The 18,273-nt window shown below is 51.6% G+C and overlaps 8 protein-coding genes across 8 annotated transcripts; 3 read left to right on the forward strand and 5 right to left on the reverse strand.

Moving 5' to 3' along the window:
• Positions 1-244: 244 nt before the first annotated feature.
• EDD37DRAFT_610698 (uncharacterized protein) lies at positions 245-3,067 on the reverse strand (the record flags this gene model as incomplete). Its single annotated transcript, XM_062815233.1, has 3 exons — positions 245-2,251; positions 2,303-2,768; positions 2,820-3,067. 3 exons carry the CDS (start codon positions 3,065-3,067, stop codon positions 245-247), a joined length of 2,721 nt encoding a protein of 906 aa, XP_062668157.1.
• A 1,702-nt stretch (positions 3,068-4,769) lies between these two features.
• Positions 4,770-6,426, reverse strand: EDD37DRAFT_467159 (ribosome biogenesis protein ytm1). Its single transcript, XM_062813049.1, has 2 exons — positions 4,902-6,426; positions 4,770-4,851 (listed from the first exon to the last, which is right to left on the reverse strand). Exon 1 carries the CDS (start codon positions 6,329-6,331, stop codon positions 4,949-4,951), a length of 1,383 nt encoding a protein of 460 aa, XP_062668158.1. The 5' UTR covers positions 6,332-6,426; the 3' UTR covers positions 4,770-4,851; positions 4,902-4,948.
• EDD37DRAFT_634593 (RmlC-like cupin domain-containing protein) lies at positions 6,399-7,321 on the forward strand. Its single transcript, XM_062816861.1, has one exon. The coding sequence runs from the start codon at positions 6,560-6,562 to the stop codon at positions 7,028-7,030; it is 471 nt and encodes a 156-aa protein (XP_062668159.1). The 5' UTR covers positions 6,399-6,559; the 3' UTR covers positions 7,031-7,321.
• Positions 7,259-10,058, forward strand: EDD37DRAFT_467144 (uncharacterized protein). The gene has a single exon (XM_062813048.1). The coding sequence runs from the start codon at positions 7,400-7,402 to the stop codon at positions 9,938-9,940; it is 2,541 nt and encodes an 846-aa protein (XP_062668160.1). The 5' UTR covers positions 7,259-7,399; the 3' UTR covers positions 9,941-10,058.
• A 40-nt stretch (positions 10,059-10,098) lies between these two features.
• Positions 10,099-12,081, reverse strand: EDD37DRAFT_566788 (AAT family amino acid transporter; the record flags this gene model as incomplete). The annotated part of the gene is made up of 5 exons (XM_062814111.1): positions 10,099-10,834; positions 10,884-10,993; positions 11,049-11,283; positions 11,336-11,478; positions 11,533-12,081. The coding sequence occupies 5 exons, from the start codon at positions 12,079-12,081 to the stop codon at positions 10,099-10,101; spliced, it is 1,773 nt and encodes a 590-aa protein (XP_062668161.1).
• A 217-nt stretch (positions 12,082-12,298) lies between these two features.
• On the reverse strand, positions 12,299-14,119 carry EDD37DRAFT_467105 (uncharacterized protein). The gene has a single exon (XM_062813046.1). It carries the CDS (start codon positions 13,927-13,929, stop codon positions 12,664-12,666), a length of 1,266 nt encoding a protein of 421 aa, XP_062668162.1. The 5' UTR covers positions 13,930-14,119; the 3' UTR covers positions 12,299-12,663.
• Positions 14,120-14,717: 598 nt separating this feature from the next.
• Positions 14,718-16,094, forward strand: EDD37DRAFT_467107 (uncharacterized protein). The gene has a single exon (XM_062813047.1). It carries the CDS (start codon positions 14,878-14,880, stop codon positions 15,931-15,933), a length of 1,056 nt encoding a protein of 351 aa, XP_062668163.1. The 5' UTR covers positions 14,718-14,877; the 3' UTR covers positions 15,934-16,094.
• A 161-nt stretch (positions 16,095-16,255) lies between these two features.
• On the reverse strand, positions 16,256-17,186 carry EDD37DRAFT_610704 (uncharacterized protein; the record flags this gene model as incomplete). The annotated part of the gene is made up of 2 exons (XM_062815234.1): positions 16,256-16,932; positions 16,991-17,186. The coding sequence occupies 2 exons, from the start codon at positions 17,184-17,186 to the stop codon at positions 16,256-16,258; spliced, it is 873 nt and encodes a 290-aa protein (XP_062668164.1).
• Between the last annotated feature and the right edge of the window lie 1,087 nt (positions 17,187-18,273).

Raw genomic sequence — 18,273 nt, forward strand, 5'->3', positions numbered from 1 at the left:
TGAGATTCTACTTCTTAGGCAGAGTGATTGATTATCTTACATCTATATGAGTATGAGCCAATCCTCCATGGGTACTCGCCTCCATGCATCCAATTTTATGCCTCAGTCATATTATCCCAGAAAAGTGTCAGCTTGTCCATCCATTGTGCGCATGCTCCGTGTCAAACATCAAATAATAAAGAAGGCGCTCATAACTCGCTCGCACGTGTCTGAAACGGTGTGGAATCTGCTCAGCATCGTCAATTTAGGCCGACGCATTGTTGTACAATTCCTGCAAAGCATTGTCACCCTTACGTAAAGCCCGACTCTTCTGCTTCTTGTCTTTCATCATCTTCATCTCAGCCCACCCTCGCTCATCGTCTTCGTCGTCCTGATTGGTATAGGTTGATTTGCGATGTTGAAGATTGGCAGAGGGCTTCCCAGTGTGTGTCGAGGCTTCAGCACCAATGTTCAACTGAGCCCACGGCCGAGTAGTAGAAGATGTGAAGGTCGAAGCTCGGCGGGTGGCATTAATGTCTGGCTCCGGAGCAATCGAGACAGGCCTGTACCTAGAGGCTAGGCCGACATTGCTACGTTCCGACGGCGCTATCGAAGGCGCGTATTGCCCATTGACATTTATGGAGGGCACGAAGGATTGATTTGTGTTCCATGGAGCCAAGCTGGGGTTGAGGGCGCTCATGGTCCTCTGACCAGCCTGTTGAGTGGGTGGATCCTGCATATGCATGGAATACGGCCTCTGCATCCCATGCTGGGGGGCCATAGGCGAAGTCGCATTCGTTTGGCCACTCATCATTTGCTGCATCTGCTGCATCCACTGCATTTGCATATGCATCATTTGTGCCATTTGCTGTGACACCTGGATCTGAGCTTGATCACCAGGAGTCAGCATTGAGGGCATTCCCGGCAAGCCCATGGCAGGGTACCCCGTGGGTGCGAATGTACCTGTTGTTTGTGAGCGAACCATTGCCGGATGGGAAGCCATCTCGTAATTTCCAGAAGCATTTGGGCTACCTCTCCTGGCAGCACGAGCTCTCTCTTCACCAGCAATGACACCAACCAGCCCAGCTGGATGAAGCGGGTGCGCCGTTGAAGCTCGCGCTCCTAATGAGGGAGGACTGCCATGGATCGCCAAAGATTCACGATTTGACGGATTGACGAGGCTGGCTCCATAGTAAGGATCCTGTGGGAGATTGCGAGCAAACGGCGGGAGATTACCACCCTTCGAAGCCTGGCCGATCACAGACGGTGCGGCTTGCGCCTGGCTAACGGCTCGAATGTTGGAGTTAGAAGGTGAGGTTTCCAGTCGTGTGGGCGGCCGGTTCTTGTTGGGAAACCCATGTGCTGCCAGTATACCGAGAGGGATATCTTCATCTTCTTCGTCGTCCTCTGCACTGTTCCTGCCAGACTGTTTGGAGCCTATACTGAGGTCCGAAAGGCGGTTGTCCAATTCATTGGAACTTGAATTTCGTGGCTGTAGTACGCTTAAGCTGCTTGCTGGTCGGGACGGTGACTTTTCGCCGGTGACCTTCATCATCTGCTGTCGATACACAGCCAAGTGCGCCTCCTGTTTCCGCCTCTGCTTTGTAGCTTGTCGATCTCTTTCCAGCTCGTCCTCATCATCATATTCATCGCTCCGGTCTGAACCACTATCATCGGACAGAGCACCTAACCGGCGGTCCATCTCTTTCTGTTGTTTGTACCTCTCCCATTGAGCCGGAGTCATGACCTTATTCTTAATGATCGGCTTCGGAGGCTCGACCTTTGTCTCTTGATACATATTGGCCACTTCAGCGTCAGCCATTATAGACGGGTCAAAGGTTGTGCTGTGCGTCGACCTCGGTGACAGACTCCCCTCCATACTCTCTGCCGGAGTTTTGGGTGGAGTGGCGGAAAGTGATTTGGTGCCAGCAGGATTGGGTTGGAGTGAGGGTCCTGCGGTTTGTTCGAACCGGTCTTGAGTTGGTAATCTCTGTCCTACAGGGCGCTTAGTTGGATATCGCGCGTTCGGCGAGGCGTTGCTAGTTTTTCTTTCGAGCCCAGCAGACTTCCCCGGACTGCCGTGTGCAATAGTTCTGGATGGGCCGAGTGACTGAATTAAGCCATCTTGAGAGGTCCATGAGTAGGGAGACGACTCGACGACTTGGGTACGATCGATGTGTATTGGCCTCGGCGCTGACGCTCTTTTCGGGTATGTCGAAGATACGCCTGGAAAGCTCATAGCAGGATAGCTTGTCGGAGATGACGGGAAATCCTAAACTGTGTCAGAAGAATGACAGAGTGAATGAATCTTGAGAGTGTGTACCTCTTGTCGTATAAGCCGGACAGGGGCTGGGTCAGGACTAGACCCAATATGGTCAAACATGTTGCCGAAGCCATCCAACTCGGAGTTTTCGAGAACCAGGTCCGAGTCAAATAACCTCGGCGGCGTAGCGGTGCTCGCAGTGCTAGCTGTCGCGGTTCTCGTTCTGTTCCTGTGACTTCCGGGTTGCGGAGGCAGCTCCCCCTGAGGGGAGGTTGGTGTCGACTGATCACCCTTGCTCGTACCGAAGGATAGGGCTTGAGGCGGACTGCGCAGGTACCCGGATCTCGCGGGCGGCGGAGCTTGAACAGGAACGTCGTTCGGGGGTCGGAAAATGGAATTTTGTATATTATGTTCTGATCGCGTATCAATAGACGAAGGATTGGTCGAGGAAGTGCTTATACGAGCGGAAGATGCAGCACTGTCGTTTGGCGCTGTGGAAAGAGAGCGTTCGGTACCGGCACTACCTCTGGGTCTCTGTCAATTTGCCGTTCTCCTCTGCATGGTGACCTTTGCCTACCGATTGCCTGCATCAAGTCGTCTAGTGGTGAATACATCCCCTGCTTCACGATCACGTCGGTCTTTCGTTGACGGTTTCGGGGCCATGGGCCCAGCCATCTTCAAGGACACGCCGCCATCGAATGATTTTCCTTCACTTGGAGTTCTGCTTAAGACCTTGAATGACGATATAGGAGGATTTTGCACCTCATCCAAGGCATTGCCCGAAGATTTTCTTCTTTGAAAGCCCTTTGGCAGCTTAATTGGCATGAAGATGGTTTCGGCCGGTCGTAGTACCCAACCGGGGTGACAAGAGGAGAAGTGATTATGTCGGTCTGCCTGCACTACGAGCGGCACTCGACCGTGAATCAATAAGCCACAGCCGCTGCGTATGGCAAAAGGTTGTGTGAGGGCGAGTTCATGGGAGGGGACTCGGACGCAGACGGCAACCTACATAGCGAGGTGATCAGCCAACATCGCTCGATGAACCTGTGTGCGATACTTACAGCGTCTCCAGAAATTATCTCCTCAACGACGAAAATAGGAGTGATCCCTACACCGCCTGAATTAATCCCAATCGACTGATGTCCGTGGCTGCTCAATCGTTTATATCAAATCGCAAGAGGTTATCGACCTCGAATGATGAAGGGTTCTGAGGTGTCCAGGAGGAACAGAACAGTTATAGTGAAAAGGGTGTGTTAGATCGCAGGCATTGCAAAAAAAGGTTGAAAGTGGTAGAAATACTTCGAGAATCAGAGCTCGTGGCAAATAGCGAGAGTGACAAGTGAACAATAATTGTATCCAAATACAAAAAGTTGTCGAGAGAGATGGCAGGGCGTTGCAGACAAGACAGATCAAGAACAAGCGGGCGCAGGGAGGAAAGTCTATGGTGGTCCTGCGGTCCTTGTGGACGAACGTGCATTAGCGCATCTGAAGTCGGGCTCTATTTGTGGTGCTTGGGGAGAACTTTAAGACATGCAAAAGACACGTATGGGGAGGACCCATAAGGGCCATAACAAGTCGTGAAAGTAAACAAGGACCCCCGGTCCTGTTTGAGCCGAGTAAACAGCCACAAGTATATCCAAGTCGAGCCCAGAAGAACACGGGGCCGGGGGATCATTTTGTGGTTGTGAAACAGAAGTCTGCCATGTCTGCAAATCAAGCTGACTCTTCGTCCTTGTAACCTTATAGAGATAGTTGAACATGATTACTTTTACAGTGGTATGGAGACTGTCTGTCACTCCATACGGATGGTGCCGGCCAGCAAAATCTGCCCGTCTCCACCCACAAACTGTTCCTAACACTCAGAGTCCCTACCTAGCAAGCCTATTTCCAGAAAAAGTCGCACACCGTCTGACGGGGAATACATCAACGACATAAATTCATGGTCCAGCAAGTTCGCGACAGCGCGTACTTTGACTCCAGGCTGTGAGGACTGTACAGTAGAGCTGACGACCTTCCCACTGTCAAGAGCTGATGCTATAGCGTTGTGTGCGAAAGACTCGGCCATGGCAACAAGGAATGGTATCTATTCAAAGCTGACGAGCAACAACCGTCAGACAGTGCCACTTTTTCTGGAAATAGGCTTGCTAGGTAGCATGATGGAGGCACAAAAGCTCAACCTCCAGCTGCCCATATATTGGCCTCAGCTCATCTCCGGGTGCGCCGAGATCTTGGACGTGCTGTCATCAGTCCCTGATGCTCATTGTGGCACCTGTGATCGCTTGCAGGCTCGGTCTGATCCCATCCAATGCCTGCTGGAGCCTTGGCCTTCCGATTCTTCAATGTTCATACTGTTGTGCCTGGGCCTTCAGCTGCGCCACTACCACGGCCACCGCACCTGACTAAACGTGCATTTCATCTCTGCTGTACAGACATCCGTAGTGACCATTGCTCGCAAGCAGAAACGACCATCTATGGTTGCCTCGTCAAGTGACCGAACAACAAGCATGACGTTGTCGGACGAAAACGTGTCTGCCATGGCGTTGCCGCGGGAAGGGCGAAAGCCGCGCGCCGTGGCTTGCCCGGAGTGCAGTTGGTCCGCAGACAGAGATCTGGGCAGTTGCAATTAGATGACTTTCACATAACCTAATGTGCAACAGACATTCAAACTCGTTGCGGCTGCTCAGTGTTCATGCATCTTTGAGCTTCTCAAGTCTGGCCGTCACTGTTGTTGATCTGGACCATTTTGTCCTCGCCAGCACTAAGAATGCCCACATCCCTATCCCAGCAAACAGCGAATACCTTGACGCCGTCTCCAACCACTAAATTGGAACCATTTTGGACGTTTGCTCGTGGTATCGTGTACAGACTGGACACGACGGCGCCTTCTTTCTCCTGCCGGGTGCTTCGAACATCCCAAACTCTACAGGTACCATCATGACTGCCACTCACAATCGTATATTCGTTACTAGGGTCCCGCGCAAGGCTTACCACAGAGTTTTTGTGGCCTTTCAGTGTCATGGCAATTACCGATGCAGCGGAAACGCGTGGATCCACCATCTTGACAACACGACTGACAGAACCTGCAGCAATGAGCTGGAGAGAAGGCATATGTTCTACACAAAAAAGCGCGGTCGATGTCGTCCGGGTGTCCACAAGCGACGCAGTAACCAAATCCCAAGTTCGCACAGTTTGGTCCCACGAGGTGGAGTAGCCCACTGTAGGGTCATTGATGTCGAACACAACGCCGGAAACCTGTCCAGTATGTTGTTGCATTAGAGCCAGTGGACCTCTCTGCGATAAGGTCACATCGGAGTTGAGCCTTCTTCTCTTGCCATCCTTAGCCCTGGATCGTGGGACAAGACTTTCGGGTGCACTAGGTGCATCTCCTTTGCGCGTCGACCACAGTCCGACCGCATGATCAGCAGAAGCAGACAAGATTCGTCCTGATGCAGAATGAGCACAAACAGAGTCTACCGAAGACTTATGACCGTAGAGCTCCAGTTGTGGTGTCAATGTCGCCGAAACCCCCTCTTGCTGCTCGATGTACTTCCACAACCGCAGCGTTCTGTCAAATCCACCGGAGACAACTTTGTCCGGCGAAATGAATTTTGCAGATTTTATGAATGATCCATGACCACCTTTTGACGCATTGGGTGAGGATACAAGGACTTGTGACGAGGTGTTCCATACTCTTAGTAGCCCATCGTAGCTAGCCGAAAGGATTCTCGGAGAGTCGCCAGACAAGACATCAACATCGCTGACCCAGTCATCGTGTTCGAAGGAGGCAACGTATTGAGGTGGGATTCGTGCTCGCAGATATTCGACAGTCAGAGTTGTTTCGGTGGAGATCCCGTTATTGGAAAGATACTCGTCGAGAGAGGTGCGTAGATATGTTCCATTTATGAGAAATTCAAAGGGTATGGGTTTATCGCCCTTCAAAAGACTGTTGACAAGTGTAGAGAGTGTGAAACGGCGGAAAGAGGTAGGTATTAGAATTGGCGCAATTTCTTCGAGTGCAAGATTTGCATCTCGTGTTGTAAGTCGGACGCGAATCTGGGTAGCTGGAGAATCTTCCAAAGCAGTCGCCATGCTAGAAGTAGACCTATGGCGCCAACTTTTCACGCTCGACCTGCGTACGATAGTCACTGATGTTGCGGCAACAGCATTGTCCGCTGGAAAAGTGACTCTCAACTTTTTCTAGTCGGTAAAGAAGGGATTTTGCCGAAGTTTTAGCGACATGTGGGTGATGATCTACATTCCTGATAAGACACTAAATACCCTGCTTGCTAGATACTGTTCCGTTATGGGCCTCTGTGAATGCAACCACCAAGCGACAGATACCTACATAGTCTTACTGCCAAAGAACAATCCGTCATGAATTCCAGCACTCCCACTCGTGTTGGGCCTGTCGTCCTCCCCGAAGAAGAAATCGCGTCTTGTGCGCCTGAGAAATTTGACGGAGTTTCACGCGGTGACCTCAGCTGGAACACCTTGTTTTCTTCTTCGATAACTCCTACGAATACACTCAGTGCAGGGATTGCAGTATGTCCTCCAAAGACTGGTCATCTATGTGCTCACAGGCACGACCAAGCTGAAATTTATTACGTCGTGGAAGGTCAGGGCATTGTTACGATTGACGGCAAGGAAAGTGAGGTGAGGAAGGGTACTGCGGTATTCATCCCGAGCAACGCTGAGCATGGCATTAAAAACACGGGAGATGATGCTCTCAAATGGTTCTATGCTTTCGCGACAGATGCTTTCGAGGATGTCGTGTACAGATTTTCCTAGACCTCGAAGGTGTTCGTAGAGTAATATTATTCACAGCCTCCGCGCTGAACATCAGCGTGGCTCCACGCTCTGGAGCCGAGCGAACCCTTGCAGATTTGTGGCAATCTCAAGATGCCAACGTATCATCCTGGACGTTCAACGTGAGAAATAGAGCGCGATGCAGGTGATAGAGTACAGGGGGGCATCAATGCATCAGCTTTTTCGCATGGCAGCGACGAGACTTGGCAGGGAGCCTTGCCAGCGAATTGAATAGAGTACTGAGTGCCTTGATGTCATTTCCTCGCTCCGCGTGCTTCTGAATTATCTTGACGAAGACACATCAACATTCTACCCGCGCCATACGACATCTGTGCACCATCGCCTCGAGATATGCCCAATGAATCCGATGCTTACGCGCTGCTCTGCGATGCTATCACGAAAGGCTCATACCCACAGTCGGAAGAACTCCTGACTTCTGATCTGTCCGCAGAACTCGTTCCTCAACTGATCATAAAGATCGCCGAAACTCAACGTGAGCTTAAAGAGGAGATCAAAAGCACAAGCAAGGATGGCGTGGGAGATGTAGATGAGTGGATATCGCAGGCCAAACAGGTCCAAGAGGACATCGCAAGATGTAGAGAGGAATCCAAACGCATAGTCGAGGAACATCGGCGCGTCCAAGCCCTGCGAGAGGACGCCTTCGACTATCAGCGAAAAGTCGAGCTTTTGAACACGGAGATTGAGTTTACAGAATTGCTGAAGAACGAGCTGGATAATGCAAACATCACGGCAAAGGCACTACGAGGTGTGGAGGATTGTTTGCTCAAGGACGATCCTTGTGCAGCCGCCACGAGGATAGAAGAACTGGACAACAGGACGACTGACATACCGGGATCCCGCACTTCCACCATAATTCGGGATTTGAGGGACGAATTTCGGCTCAAGACGCGTGTTCGGCTCGAGGCGAAGCTCACTGCTCAGATCTCCATCGTCAGAGAGCAACAGGAGGCTAGAATCGATGTGCGGCCAGATAGGCTTGGTTCAAATGCTATGCACTCCGATGCCCTCGTACGAGCTCTAGATCAGCTTGGTGACTTTCAGGATTCCGTCGAGCCATTGATGGACAAGATCAAAGCCTTTGTGTTGCAACCTCTGCGGCATTCGTCTCGTCTGAAAATGACAGCTTACACGGTGGAGGAGAACAGCATAAGCCTAGAGCTCGGAAGAAAAACACCCACGGTTGAATTGGTGCTCGACTTCGCGCTCGACTTCATTAGGTTTCTGCACGCGTCCTTTGGTAGCACACTCCGTGCAATGGCGGCCAAAGCAGTCCTGGCAGACTTGATGATTGTTTTGGTGAATGATTGGCTCAACCCTGGGCTGCCTACACAGCTTCCAATGCTCGACGGTCTCGATGAACTTCAGAATCGTGTAACGCGCATCCAGAAAGAACTGCAAAGATTGCAGTGGGACGGGCATAGGCAGTTGCAGGAGTGGCTAGAAGATATCCCCCGAGCGTGGCTTAACAAGCGAAAGGCTGCAAGTTTAGATGCTGTGCGGAAGGCTTTCACAGTATCCAAGGGGAATCTCCGCCAGGTCGAGAGAATTGAACGACAGTCTATGGCAAGGACAACCGAAGATCATGGGGTTGTCAAAAAAGACGCCGATGCCTGGGATGCAGGTTGGGACGAAGATGCTCACGATCAACTGAACACAAATGAACCGCCAACAACGGGTGACGAGGAAGATGCCAATGCATGGGGCTTTGAAGAAGAGGAGGACGAGGACACACCAGCCGATGCTCCTCAGGATAGGACTGATATTAGACGTGATGATCATGCCGCAGACGACACGGGGGATGCATGGGGCTGGGACGACGACAGCCCTGTCAGGACTAGATCCGAACCGGCTAACAACCAAGGTCAAAGCCATCTCGACGGATTCCAACCAGATTCCCAGGATGAGCAAGAAGTCACTCTGACCGAAGTCTACAGCATCAGCGAAATCCCAGACCACATCATCGAGATCATCGGCAAAGACATATCCGACGCACAAACACTAAGCGACACGCTACACAAGGGTCTCGACTCGTCCGCATCTAGAGGCCTTCTAGCCCTGCCCACCCTTGCCCTCGCTATGTTCCGCGCCACCGCGCCCAGCTGTTACGGCGCCTCACCCGCCCTGGGGGACATTCATCGGTACAACGACTCACTGTACATTGCGGAGCGGCTGCGCCACTTGAGCGTCCCAGCTGGCATGTTGTTGCCACACGTCGACATGGACGTCAAAGCGATGGAGAAATTCGCCCGCCTTGCCTACTCCAAGGAGATGGAAACTCAGCGTCTCATCATTTGGGATCTACTGGAGGGGGCACAGGGTTTCACCTCGTGCACGCAATTCCCGTACTCGCAGGAGATCGAGAACGCCGTATCTTCAGTGGTTGACCATATCCGTGCACTCCACCAACACTGGAAACCTGTGCTCTCAACCTCCGCGCTGATGCAGAGCATCGGCTCACTCGTCACAATGGTCATCGCCAAGGTGATTTCCTCCATCGAGGAGATGGATGACATTTCGGAGCCTGAGTCGCGTCGTCTCACTGACTATTGTCAACAAATTGCCTCATTGGAAGTATTGTTCCTGTCGACGGCGCCGCCGCCGCCGCAGCGGCAGTCCAGCTCGCAGCACAATCACGAGCATGAGGCCGTCCCTATGAGCGCCGTGTACGTTGCCAATTGGCTCAAGTTTCAATACTTGATCAACATCTTGGACAGCTCGCTCGTAGATATTAAGTACTTGTGGACGGAGGGTGAGTTGAGTCTGGAGTTTCGCGCAGATGAGGTGGTCGACCTGATCCGGGCGCTGTTTGCAGAAAGCGCGCATAGGAGAAGCGCGATTGCGGCGATCAAGGGAAGCAGAACTTCGAGGTAGCCTAGACTCCGGACTCGACTTAGTAAAGTAGCATTTAAGGTGCCTCCCAATCCCCTATACAGTTGCTCTCCACATAATATCGTTTACGATCTCGCTCATTCACGGCGCAGTGATTCGTAAAGAAAGTTGGTATTTAGTACATCGAATCTTCCTGTGAATCAGCAAAAGAATTTGTAAACCCTCTTCCATGTAGGCCAATGCATCCGATCGGCCTTCTCTTCAGCAAGGAGAGTCTTGATGTTCATCTCGCGCTTGCCCGTGAACAGATCCATGTCTCTCGTCCTGACAATCCTCGTTCTCACAAAAGCTTTGTACCCGATGTACATAATAACAACGACCGGCGCGGCAAGATACGCCTGGAAGAAGTTGATCACCAACTCTCTCGCCGAATCCTGCCGGAATCCAACAGGACTGAATCCGGTCCAAAACTGCGCAATCAGCACAAGGACATTGAAACCCACGCCAATCCACGAACCCCAGACGCCGACGGGCGAACGGAACGCGAGTTCGTCTAGTGTGTGGCCCTGCAAAGCCCAAGCTTTCCGGAACCGGATGTGCGCCAGACAGATGCTGCCCCAGGTGAAGATGGAACTCAATCCGGACAGGGCGAGCATCCAGTTGAAGGCGTCTTGCTGGTTGCTGGACGCTGCGAGGAAGGCCAACAGGCCGAAAACAGAGGCGATGATGATGGCGTACAGTGGGCGGCCTTTGCGGTCAATATACGCTAGGAAAGAAGGGGCCTGGCGCTGTTCGGCCAACGCGGCGAGAGTGCGTGAGGACCCGTAGATGGACGAGTTGCCGACGGACAGTACGGAAATCATAATCACGACGTTCATGACCGACGGCAGAACTTCAATGCCCGCATTTTGGATCGAGATGACGAAGGGGGAGGCCCTGCCATGAAGGTTAGAACGAAGAGGGCGATGGAAGTCATGATACGCACTTTGCGTCGGCGCTGCTTTTGCCGTTGAGGAGCCGTGAGTCGTCGTAGGGGACCAGAGTGCCAACGAGCAGTAGACTGACGACGTAGAAGAGAGTGATGCGCCAGAAGACCTGATAACAAGATTATAAGCAAAGGACGAACAGAAGGAAAGGAAGAACATCGCACCTGCTTGATCGCAGTAGGTAAAGTCTTTCTAGGGTTCTCTGTTTCTGCTGCAGCCAGACCAACGAGTTCTGTACCAGCAAACGCGAAGGCTGCTGTGACAAAGGTGCTGCATAGGCCTTTGAAACCGTTGTGGAAAGCGCCTGGATGATGCCACAGGCGGAAGCCCATGTAGCTTCCGTTGGGACGTTCTTGACTGTCAGACCCGCCCATAATATTCATCAAAACTGCCAGCAAGCTATCACTCTGTCAGCACTCACCGCGCGACCAAGGCGATGTGAAGGACATACATATACCCTATCACAGCCGAAACTTTGACAATGGAAAAGACGAACTCGGCCTCTCCATAACCTTTGACGCCAAAGAAATTGATCATTACGATCAAGATCAAGAATACCGCAACCCATGCGGCGTTGAGTCCTACTTCGTGGTCCTGTTTCGAAGTGTCAGAAAGAGCAAACGTTTACATGAAATCCTTAGGATATACCCAAAAATCCACTGTGATCGAAGCAGAGACGATTTCCAGAGGCAAAACGACAAGCCATTGCATGGCATAGTTCCATCCCATGGCAAAACCCCAGGCAGGATCGAGGAACCGAGTCGAGTATGCGGCAAAAGATCCTGCTACGGGAAACAAGACGGCAAGTTCCCCTAAGGCTTGCACCGTACAGTAGAGCATCACGCCAGTCAGACTAAATGCGAGTAGGACAGATGCTGGTCCTCCATAGGCCAGCGCCTTCCCGCTTCCAACGAACAAGCCTGTTCCGATGCTACCTCCTATTGCTATCATTTGTAAATGTCGGCCTTTGAGTCGGCGCAGCAGAGGCGATGAAGCTGTTGCTTGCGCTGCGGCTTCAGCATCGTAGCCATGTGAGTCTGCGGCGCTGAAAGATGACCTTGTGACACTCGCATTCGGATCCCGTTTGAAGCTCTCGGTGAGCCGTCTTGTAAAGTTTCGTCTTACGTGGTGCATGTCGCCTTCGTAGGCCGAGGGATCTGAAGACGACTCGGGACTCCAGGTTTTCTTATCGTCCATGTCAATACGGATTGTAGGAGGATTCATGCTCGTGGATGTGGTCGTGGTTACCCGGCATGAGAGAGCTTGATCGCGCGTGATTAATATGGTTCATAGATGCTCACATGCAGGGCGCAAATGCGAGGCGCAAGGGGAGTATGCTGTGTAATAGCGCATGGTCGAGTTTGCCTGCGAGAGGGAATGCGCAGAAGAAATAACATTGCGCAAGTGGTGAGATGCAGGCGAGAGAGACTTTGTCCAGGTACAGATAGGCGAGTCTCCACAACCGGATCCAGTATGATAAGCACAGGGAAGTCCATGGTCAATCTCGTCCAAGCACATTTTCCAGGGGTGCTCCAACCCCAACTAAAAGTACATAGCTGTACAGTGACTACAGTCCGAGTATGACTACATCTCGCTTGTCAAGATGCAAAATCAGAAACAGCGTCTTGATTTCATCATTATGTGGCCGTGTGATAGCGTAGACCACGAGTGTCAGACTTTCATATCCTTTCATGCCTTTTGTATTACAGGTGCCATGCGAATGCAGAATCATCTGGGTCCTCTAGTTTTGAAATGATCAATGACGAATGTGGGGGTCATTCAGGTCGGATCTTTCCCATCATCGACAGGCGCAGAATATTCTGTTTCTGCTGTTGATGTTGACTGTAAGTCAGCCGCTGTCGAGGCATATTCTTCTTCTGCATGGGTCTGAGGTTCATCGCTTCCATCTACTTCAGTGCTTGCGGTCTCAAAATCTGCTTCGGGGCTTGCTAGAGCCTTCACATCGGCCGAGCTCATTCCTCGCCGCACAGCAAGCCGATGAGCAGCCGCTCGTCTCCGTTGGATTTCCAACTCTTCTTCCCTTTCAAGTTCTTGTTCTTGCAATCTGAGATCCATAATCGTCGGTGTCTTTAGATGATCTCTGACGGGACTCGGCGAGAGAGGTGTCAGGCTCCTCTGTGACGCTGATTTTTGACTTTGGCTGGCAGGACTTTTGAGCGATTTTGATGAAGTTGTCCGCGTCGACCTCCGAGATCGTTCGGGACGTTTTGTGGGTGTCCTCGACTTCCCACTGCTCTGATCTTCACTTAGACCTTGGTTCGTACTGCGTCGTGCCAGCATGACGGCGAATTCGTCATCGAGTGGTACCGCGTCTTCCTCCTCATCGCTCATGATCAAGTCTCCTCTCGAGCTGAGTGAGTTCGTCGTGGACCTCGAGGCGTTCGTGTCGCTCCTCGACCGGCCATGACTCCTCTTCCACCTGTCGTCAACTCCATCGTGCTCTTCAATCAATGGCTCTGTTTCCACATCTCGTATCCGCGTCCCACCGGGATTCTCTTGCAGGTCGGCCGCCGAAGGTTTATACCGTAATTTGCGGGAGCCTATATTCCACGGTAGCCGTTCCAAGAATCCCAAATATGACGAGCCGGGTATAATAGTAGGCTCTGTATGCGAACCTCCTTGTGCTGCGGTTGGTTTGCGTCGATTTCGGGAGCCATAACTCATCGCTCGTTGTCTCGTAGGCTGAATTGACTGCGGTCCATGCCCAGCCAGCAGACTGTCCAACTCATCATTTCCCCATGCCGCAGAATTCTCCGCAAGCGCTTCGTCGTCCTCCCAGGCATCATAAAAATCAAAGTTGGATTCGGCTCTGCCACGCGACCGTCCTCTCTTTCGGCGCAAGTTGTCTTCTCGATTGGGAAAGCATGGGCCCGTGCAAGCGTCGATGGAAGACTTTATTCCAGCCAAGCAAGGGTCGATATAGCGCTGCGTGAAGGTGTAGATGTTCTCTTGAGCCGCCTGGTTCGCAGTTTCGAGATTATGGGATATGTTCTGCAGGGTTTGGCGGAATTCGGGGTTGTTCATCTTGGAACGTCGAAGAGGAGGATCGGGGTCGCGATGAGCTGACAAGAAGATCTGAGCTGGCGCGCTGGATCACTGCGCTTCAGAATCTCAATGTCCATGCTTAGGAGGATCTGTTGTCGTGTTGGTCTCGCGGTTGATGTCGTGAGCAACGATTTTCGGTGGAGTGGTCGCGACTTGCAATGAATGGTATGAGGCGGGAATGTCGTCCGTGCCGGTAATGGCTCCTCCCGCTAATAATCTGGAAGCCGTACACGCGCCTCAATACTTATCCGCGTCTGACATGGAGATTTGCTTGACGGTTGGGTAGGAAACGTGGAAAGCGTGGGGAGATCTAAGTACGGAGTACGGCGACCTTCTCTCCCTTCGTCGTCAATTCTTGTCAGACTGCCAACGTCATCGCCCTCCTACCCCTACACATACTGTACCCACTGCGAAACCACCCCAAATCGAAGACGGATGGGCTTCCCCATCGCCCAGAGAATATAGGCTGCACGCGAAAGCAAAGCATTTTAGACCTCCCGAGGTTTATTTTGGGCACCAAGAGATATGCACTCGCCAAATGTATATCCATACCTAGGTACAATGGAAATGGTTCATATCCATGACCACAGTAGCAGCAGCTTGACATTGGCTACTCGGCAGGTTCGCGCATGCGCTCCATCAAGCTAAAGAGCAGATCATGACCAGACACCCATAGGATCTATACAGATCTCTTGCCACAATGTTGTTTCCGTTCGGGCATCCTCTGTGGCTCACCCCAATGCTGCCAGGGTCGTTCCAAGATACTCAATATCATTGTCAACTTCATTTTCTTAGCACCAAGTCTCCCAGCCTGGCAGTCTTCGTTCGCGCACAGATTTCTGATCGTTTGCATTCAGGCTTTCTCATTATATTGTTCAACTGCTGCTTTCTATTGTTATTTGCAACCGCCATTGGGGTGCTGCCATCATGGTCGAAACCGCAGCTCCGGCTACTCCCAAATCTCCGATCTTTCCTGATACTCTCACGTCAGTCACAGCGCTGGCTCGCTTCGAGTTTGAACCAGGTAAGGGTAATGAAGGCACAAAAGTTATGATGGTGGAATGGCAAGATGACGACAAGTCACGTTTGATGACAGGGAAATGGCATGTCTCATGGTCCGGCAAACGTACAGTATTTCCAGCGGACGATGACCCCTCCGACAACATTCGCCGAGTATATTTCCTCCTACCACCGAATGCTACCGTGCCACCTCATGTTGTCCTCGCATATCATCCTTCTACAGATCTCGCACATGTGGAACCTGCTCCATCGAGAATGACCGTCAATCCTTTACCAGCAATTTTCACCCCCGAGCTAGGAGCCACTGCCAAAGCTGCTGGCAAGAAGGGTGTGCTGCACACAGTCTGGGCCAAGAAGAGGCTCCAAGTTCTGGAAAAAGAAATAAAGCAGGAACAAGAGCGTAACCTGGAAGGTGTTGCGTTGGAAATGGCCCTCTCAGAGCACCACTGGATCGAAGCCAATTTCGGTGTGGCTTCTAAGCCACCTGCTTTGGATCTCAGCAACGTCGCAAAGTCCCCATATACACTCCCGAGCCCTGTTATACACAGCCCAAAGTCCCCGGGCGGCAGACGCCTGAGTGAGAAGCTCAAGGGGTTGAGTTTGGGTACAAGTGAGAAGGATCTGGCAGGTAGAGGACTGAACACTCCAACTCATGAAGAACATCCTTTGTCACCTGAGGTATCAGACGTGGCCTACTCGTCCTTCGGTGCTTTTAGAAATGAAACGACACTTTTTCCAGTCAAGAAGGTTGTCGCTCAGAATCCCCCTGAGCATATTCGAAAACAGCAAGAACAAGCCCCAGCTTCTTCCATGGACTTTCGACTGGGGCCCTCAAGTGACCCTGAGGTTGATGACCTCTTCGCAAGGGCCCTAAACCCAAGGTCTCCGGATGGACCTAAGAGTCCATTCTCGATCTCGAGTGCTGAGGCTGGCGCATTCGCCAAGATCAAAGGCGAACGATGAACGGTTTGTATCCATCATCGATGAAATCCTCAACACAACTCAGTGGAACACAGCAACTTAAGACCGATGATATGACATAACTCCAAGAGTATACAAACGCCAACCCATCCGGGACACGATTTCTCTCCCTCCTCAGTACTCATACTGACGCAGGCGCGCCCGACATGCTGTGACAATGGGCTACACCTAGGGGAGAGCCTTCGTCGGCCTTCACCTGACACTTAAACCTCCGACTACACTAAAGCCGACCGCAATCTGGGTCATAAGACGAAGAACAACTCCGCATCATGCATCTGCAATAACACAGTTATGCGGGATATATCTATGCCAAAATTGCCATGATCAAACCCACAACAGCCAATCCAGAGCTCATCAGTCTGCCTGCTGAACCGGTGTATGACGCTGCCGGAGCTGCAGAAGCCACAGTCGTTGGGGCATATGGTGTATTCTTCGCCGATGTCGCAGCATTGGGACTCAGTGGTGCAGTGTAATTGGTCCCGGCTGAAGTCGCGGCGGGAGCCATGGCTGTCTTAATGCATCCGCAAGTCTGGTCATACCAAGTATACTGCGTACCGGCAGCATTAGTGGCGCAAGCAGTTGCTGGCACGGTGGAGGTCTTATGGCAGGTGCAGTCAGGATCGAGATAGGTGACAGTTACAAGCGCAGGGCCGATGGACATGGTTGCATTTAGCATGCTTGGAGGGGTTGTTGATCCAGTGGACGTTGATGTTGACATGGTGGCTGACATGCTCGCGGTGGAATCGGCACCTGTAGCAGATCCTGAAGCTGCCAAACCTGAACCGGCAGCTGAGGAATTTGCTGAGGTGCTTCCCGAGCCTGCATCCCCAACGCCAGAAGACCCCAAGCTGACACTGAATGTTGGGGAGAAGGAGTTGGAAGCACCCTGAACAATGACCAAGCCGTAGCCGGATCCGGGGACGAAATCGCCAGGAACAGTCACAGTCCAGTCATACTCTCCCTGAGTAGCGCTCAGGCTTGCTGTTGCGATGGTCAGCTTGCTATGCTTGCAATGATCAAGAAAGCTATGACGACATACGAGCAACAGTCTCCGTCCAGGAAGTGTTCCCAAAGGCGATGGAGATATCAGTCCCATCCCCTGCAGTGTAGAAGATGGGCAAGGTCTGTCCTGTGGCGACATTGTTGAGATTCATGAGTGTCGTGTTGAAAGTGGCAGTTTGAGCCATGGCACAGTAGGCGAAAGCGCCAATGGCAACAGCAGAAACAGGAAGCATGGTTTCGATGTCGAAGTGATGGAAGGTTCACGAGGACAAGCTCGGGGCAAAAGGTTTTTGGGAGAATCAACAAGAATCAAAGGAATGACTTGGAGTTGGAAGAAGAAAGAAAGTTACAGAATTCAGCTCAGCTCTCAGAGCAGGAAGGCACGTAAATGAGGGTGACAGGGCTGGCTTGAGTTGTTTTGTTGTGCTGTGATGGTGAGTATGGTGCATTCCAACCATGAACAGAACGTGGCCAGTGAGATTGAGTATACTGCCACGCACAGACGAGAGGGCAAAAGAGCGACATTCCTAAGTTGGGTTGATCTTATTGTCACCAAAAGCTGAAACCATGATGTCCGGTATATTTCTGCCTCTTGACCAGCCCTCGGAGCTGGTTGTTGGTATTTACGCGACCCAAATACAGATGGCAATTTGGGATTGATCGACTTCGACAAAGTGAGCCATGCACGACCTGGATACACGAGATCGATCTTAACCTAGTCAGGAAGCCACATGGGCAGCGCTTCCCGTGCTGATCAGTAAAAGGTGCTGCTGCTGTTTTCTATGTTTAAGGCCTTCTTCCTCCTAAACTTGCGACACTGTGTTCTGTAGGTCAACTCCCCATCATGATATCCACTTTCCGCGCCTTCTTGCATGCTGCTCGATGGTCTTCTCCAGCTCCGCCTTTAACTTAAGCTCAACCTCTTTTGTCTAGTTGGCTAGATTAGAAGACTACGTCTCTAGGCTCTGCGAATGCTCGGTTCGGATGATGAGGCTTGGACCAGGCTGATACCCCTGAATGTGCAATACTACAAGTTCCTCACCGTTGCATACACATCCATCTGACACATGGTACAGTTGTAGAGATTCGGGAATAGCTAGATCTCTGACCCCGATCTGCCCCTATCATTTACGTGCGTATACAATGCTCTCATCCAGCGATTCATCAACCGAAGCGCCCTCATGCAACATCATTGCCTAATCTACCACAGACTCCATGGTACATGCTGTGAAGAACCCACAACAAGACTTTTTCCGGCATAAAGTCTTGTGGTTATTACGTATGGTACTCATACATCACTAGTGCCATGCAAGCCATAGC

The sequence above is a fragment of the Exophiala viscosa genome (assembly GCF_022695815.1).
Source record: "Exophiala viscosa unplaced genomic scaffold EDD37scaffold_8, whole genome shotgun sequence".
Taxonomy (NCBI): domain Eukaryota; kingdom Fungi; phylum Ascomycota; class Eurotiomycetes; order Chaetothyriales; family Herpotrichiellaceae; genus Exophiala; species Exophiala viscosa.

Excerpts from the sequence above, each read along its gene's own strand:
- EDD37DRAFT_467159 (XM_062813049.1), bottom strand. The coding sequence starts at position 6,331 with ATGGCGACTGCTTTGGAAGATTCTCCAGCTACCCAGATTCGCGTCCGA.
- EDD37DRAFT_634593 (XM_062816861.1), top strand. The coding sequence starts at position 6,560 with ATGCAACCACCAAGCGACAGATACCTACATAGTCTTACTGCCAAAGAA.
- EDD37DRAFT_467144 (XM_062813048.1), top strand. The coding sequence starts at position 7,400 with ATGCCCAATGAATCCGATGCTTACGCGCTGCTCTGCGATGCTATCACG.
- EDD37DRAFT_467105 (XM_062813046.1), bottom strand. The coding sequence starts at position 13,929 with ATGAACAACCCCGAATTCCGCCAAACCCTGCAGAACATATCCCATAAT.
- EDD37DRAFT_467107 (XM_062813047.1), top strand. The coding sequence starts at position 14,878 with ATGGTCGAAACCGCAGCTCCGGCTACTCCCAAATCTCCGATCTTTCCT.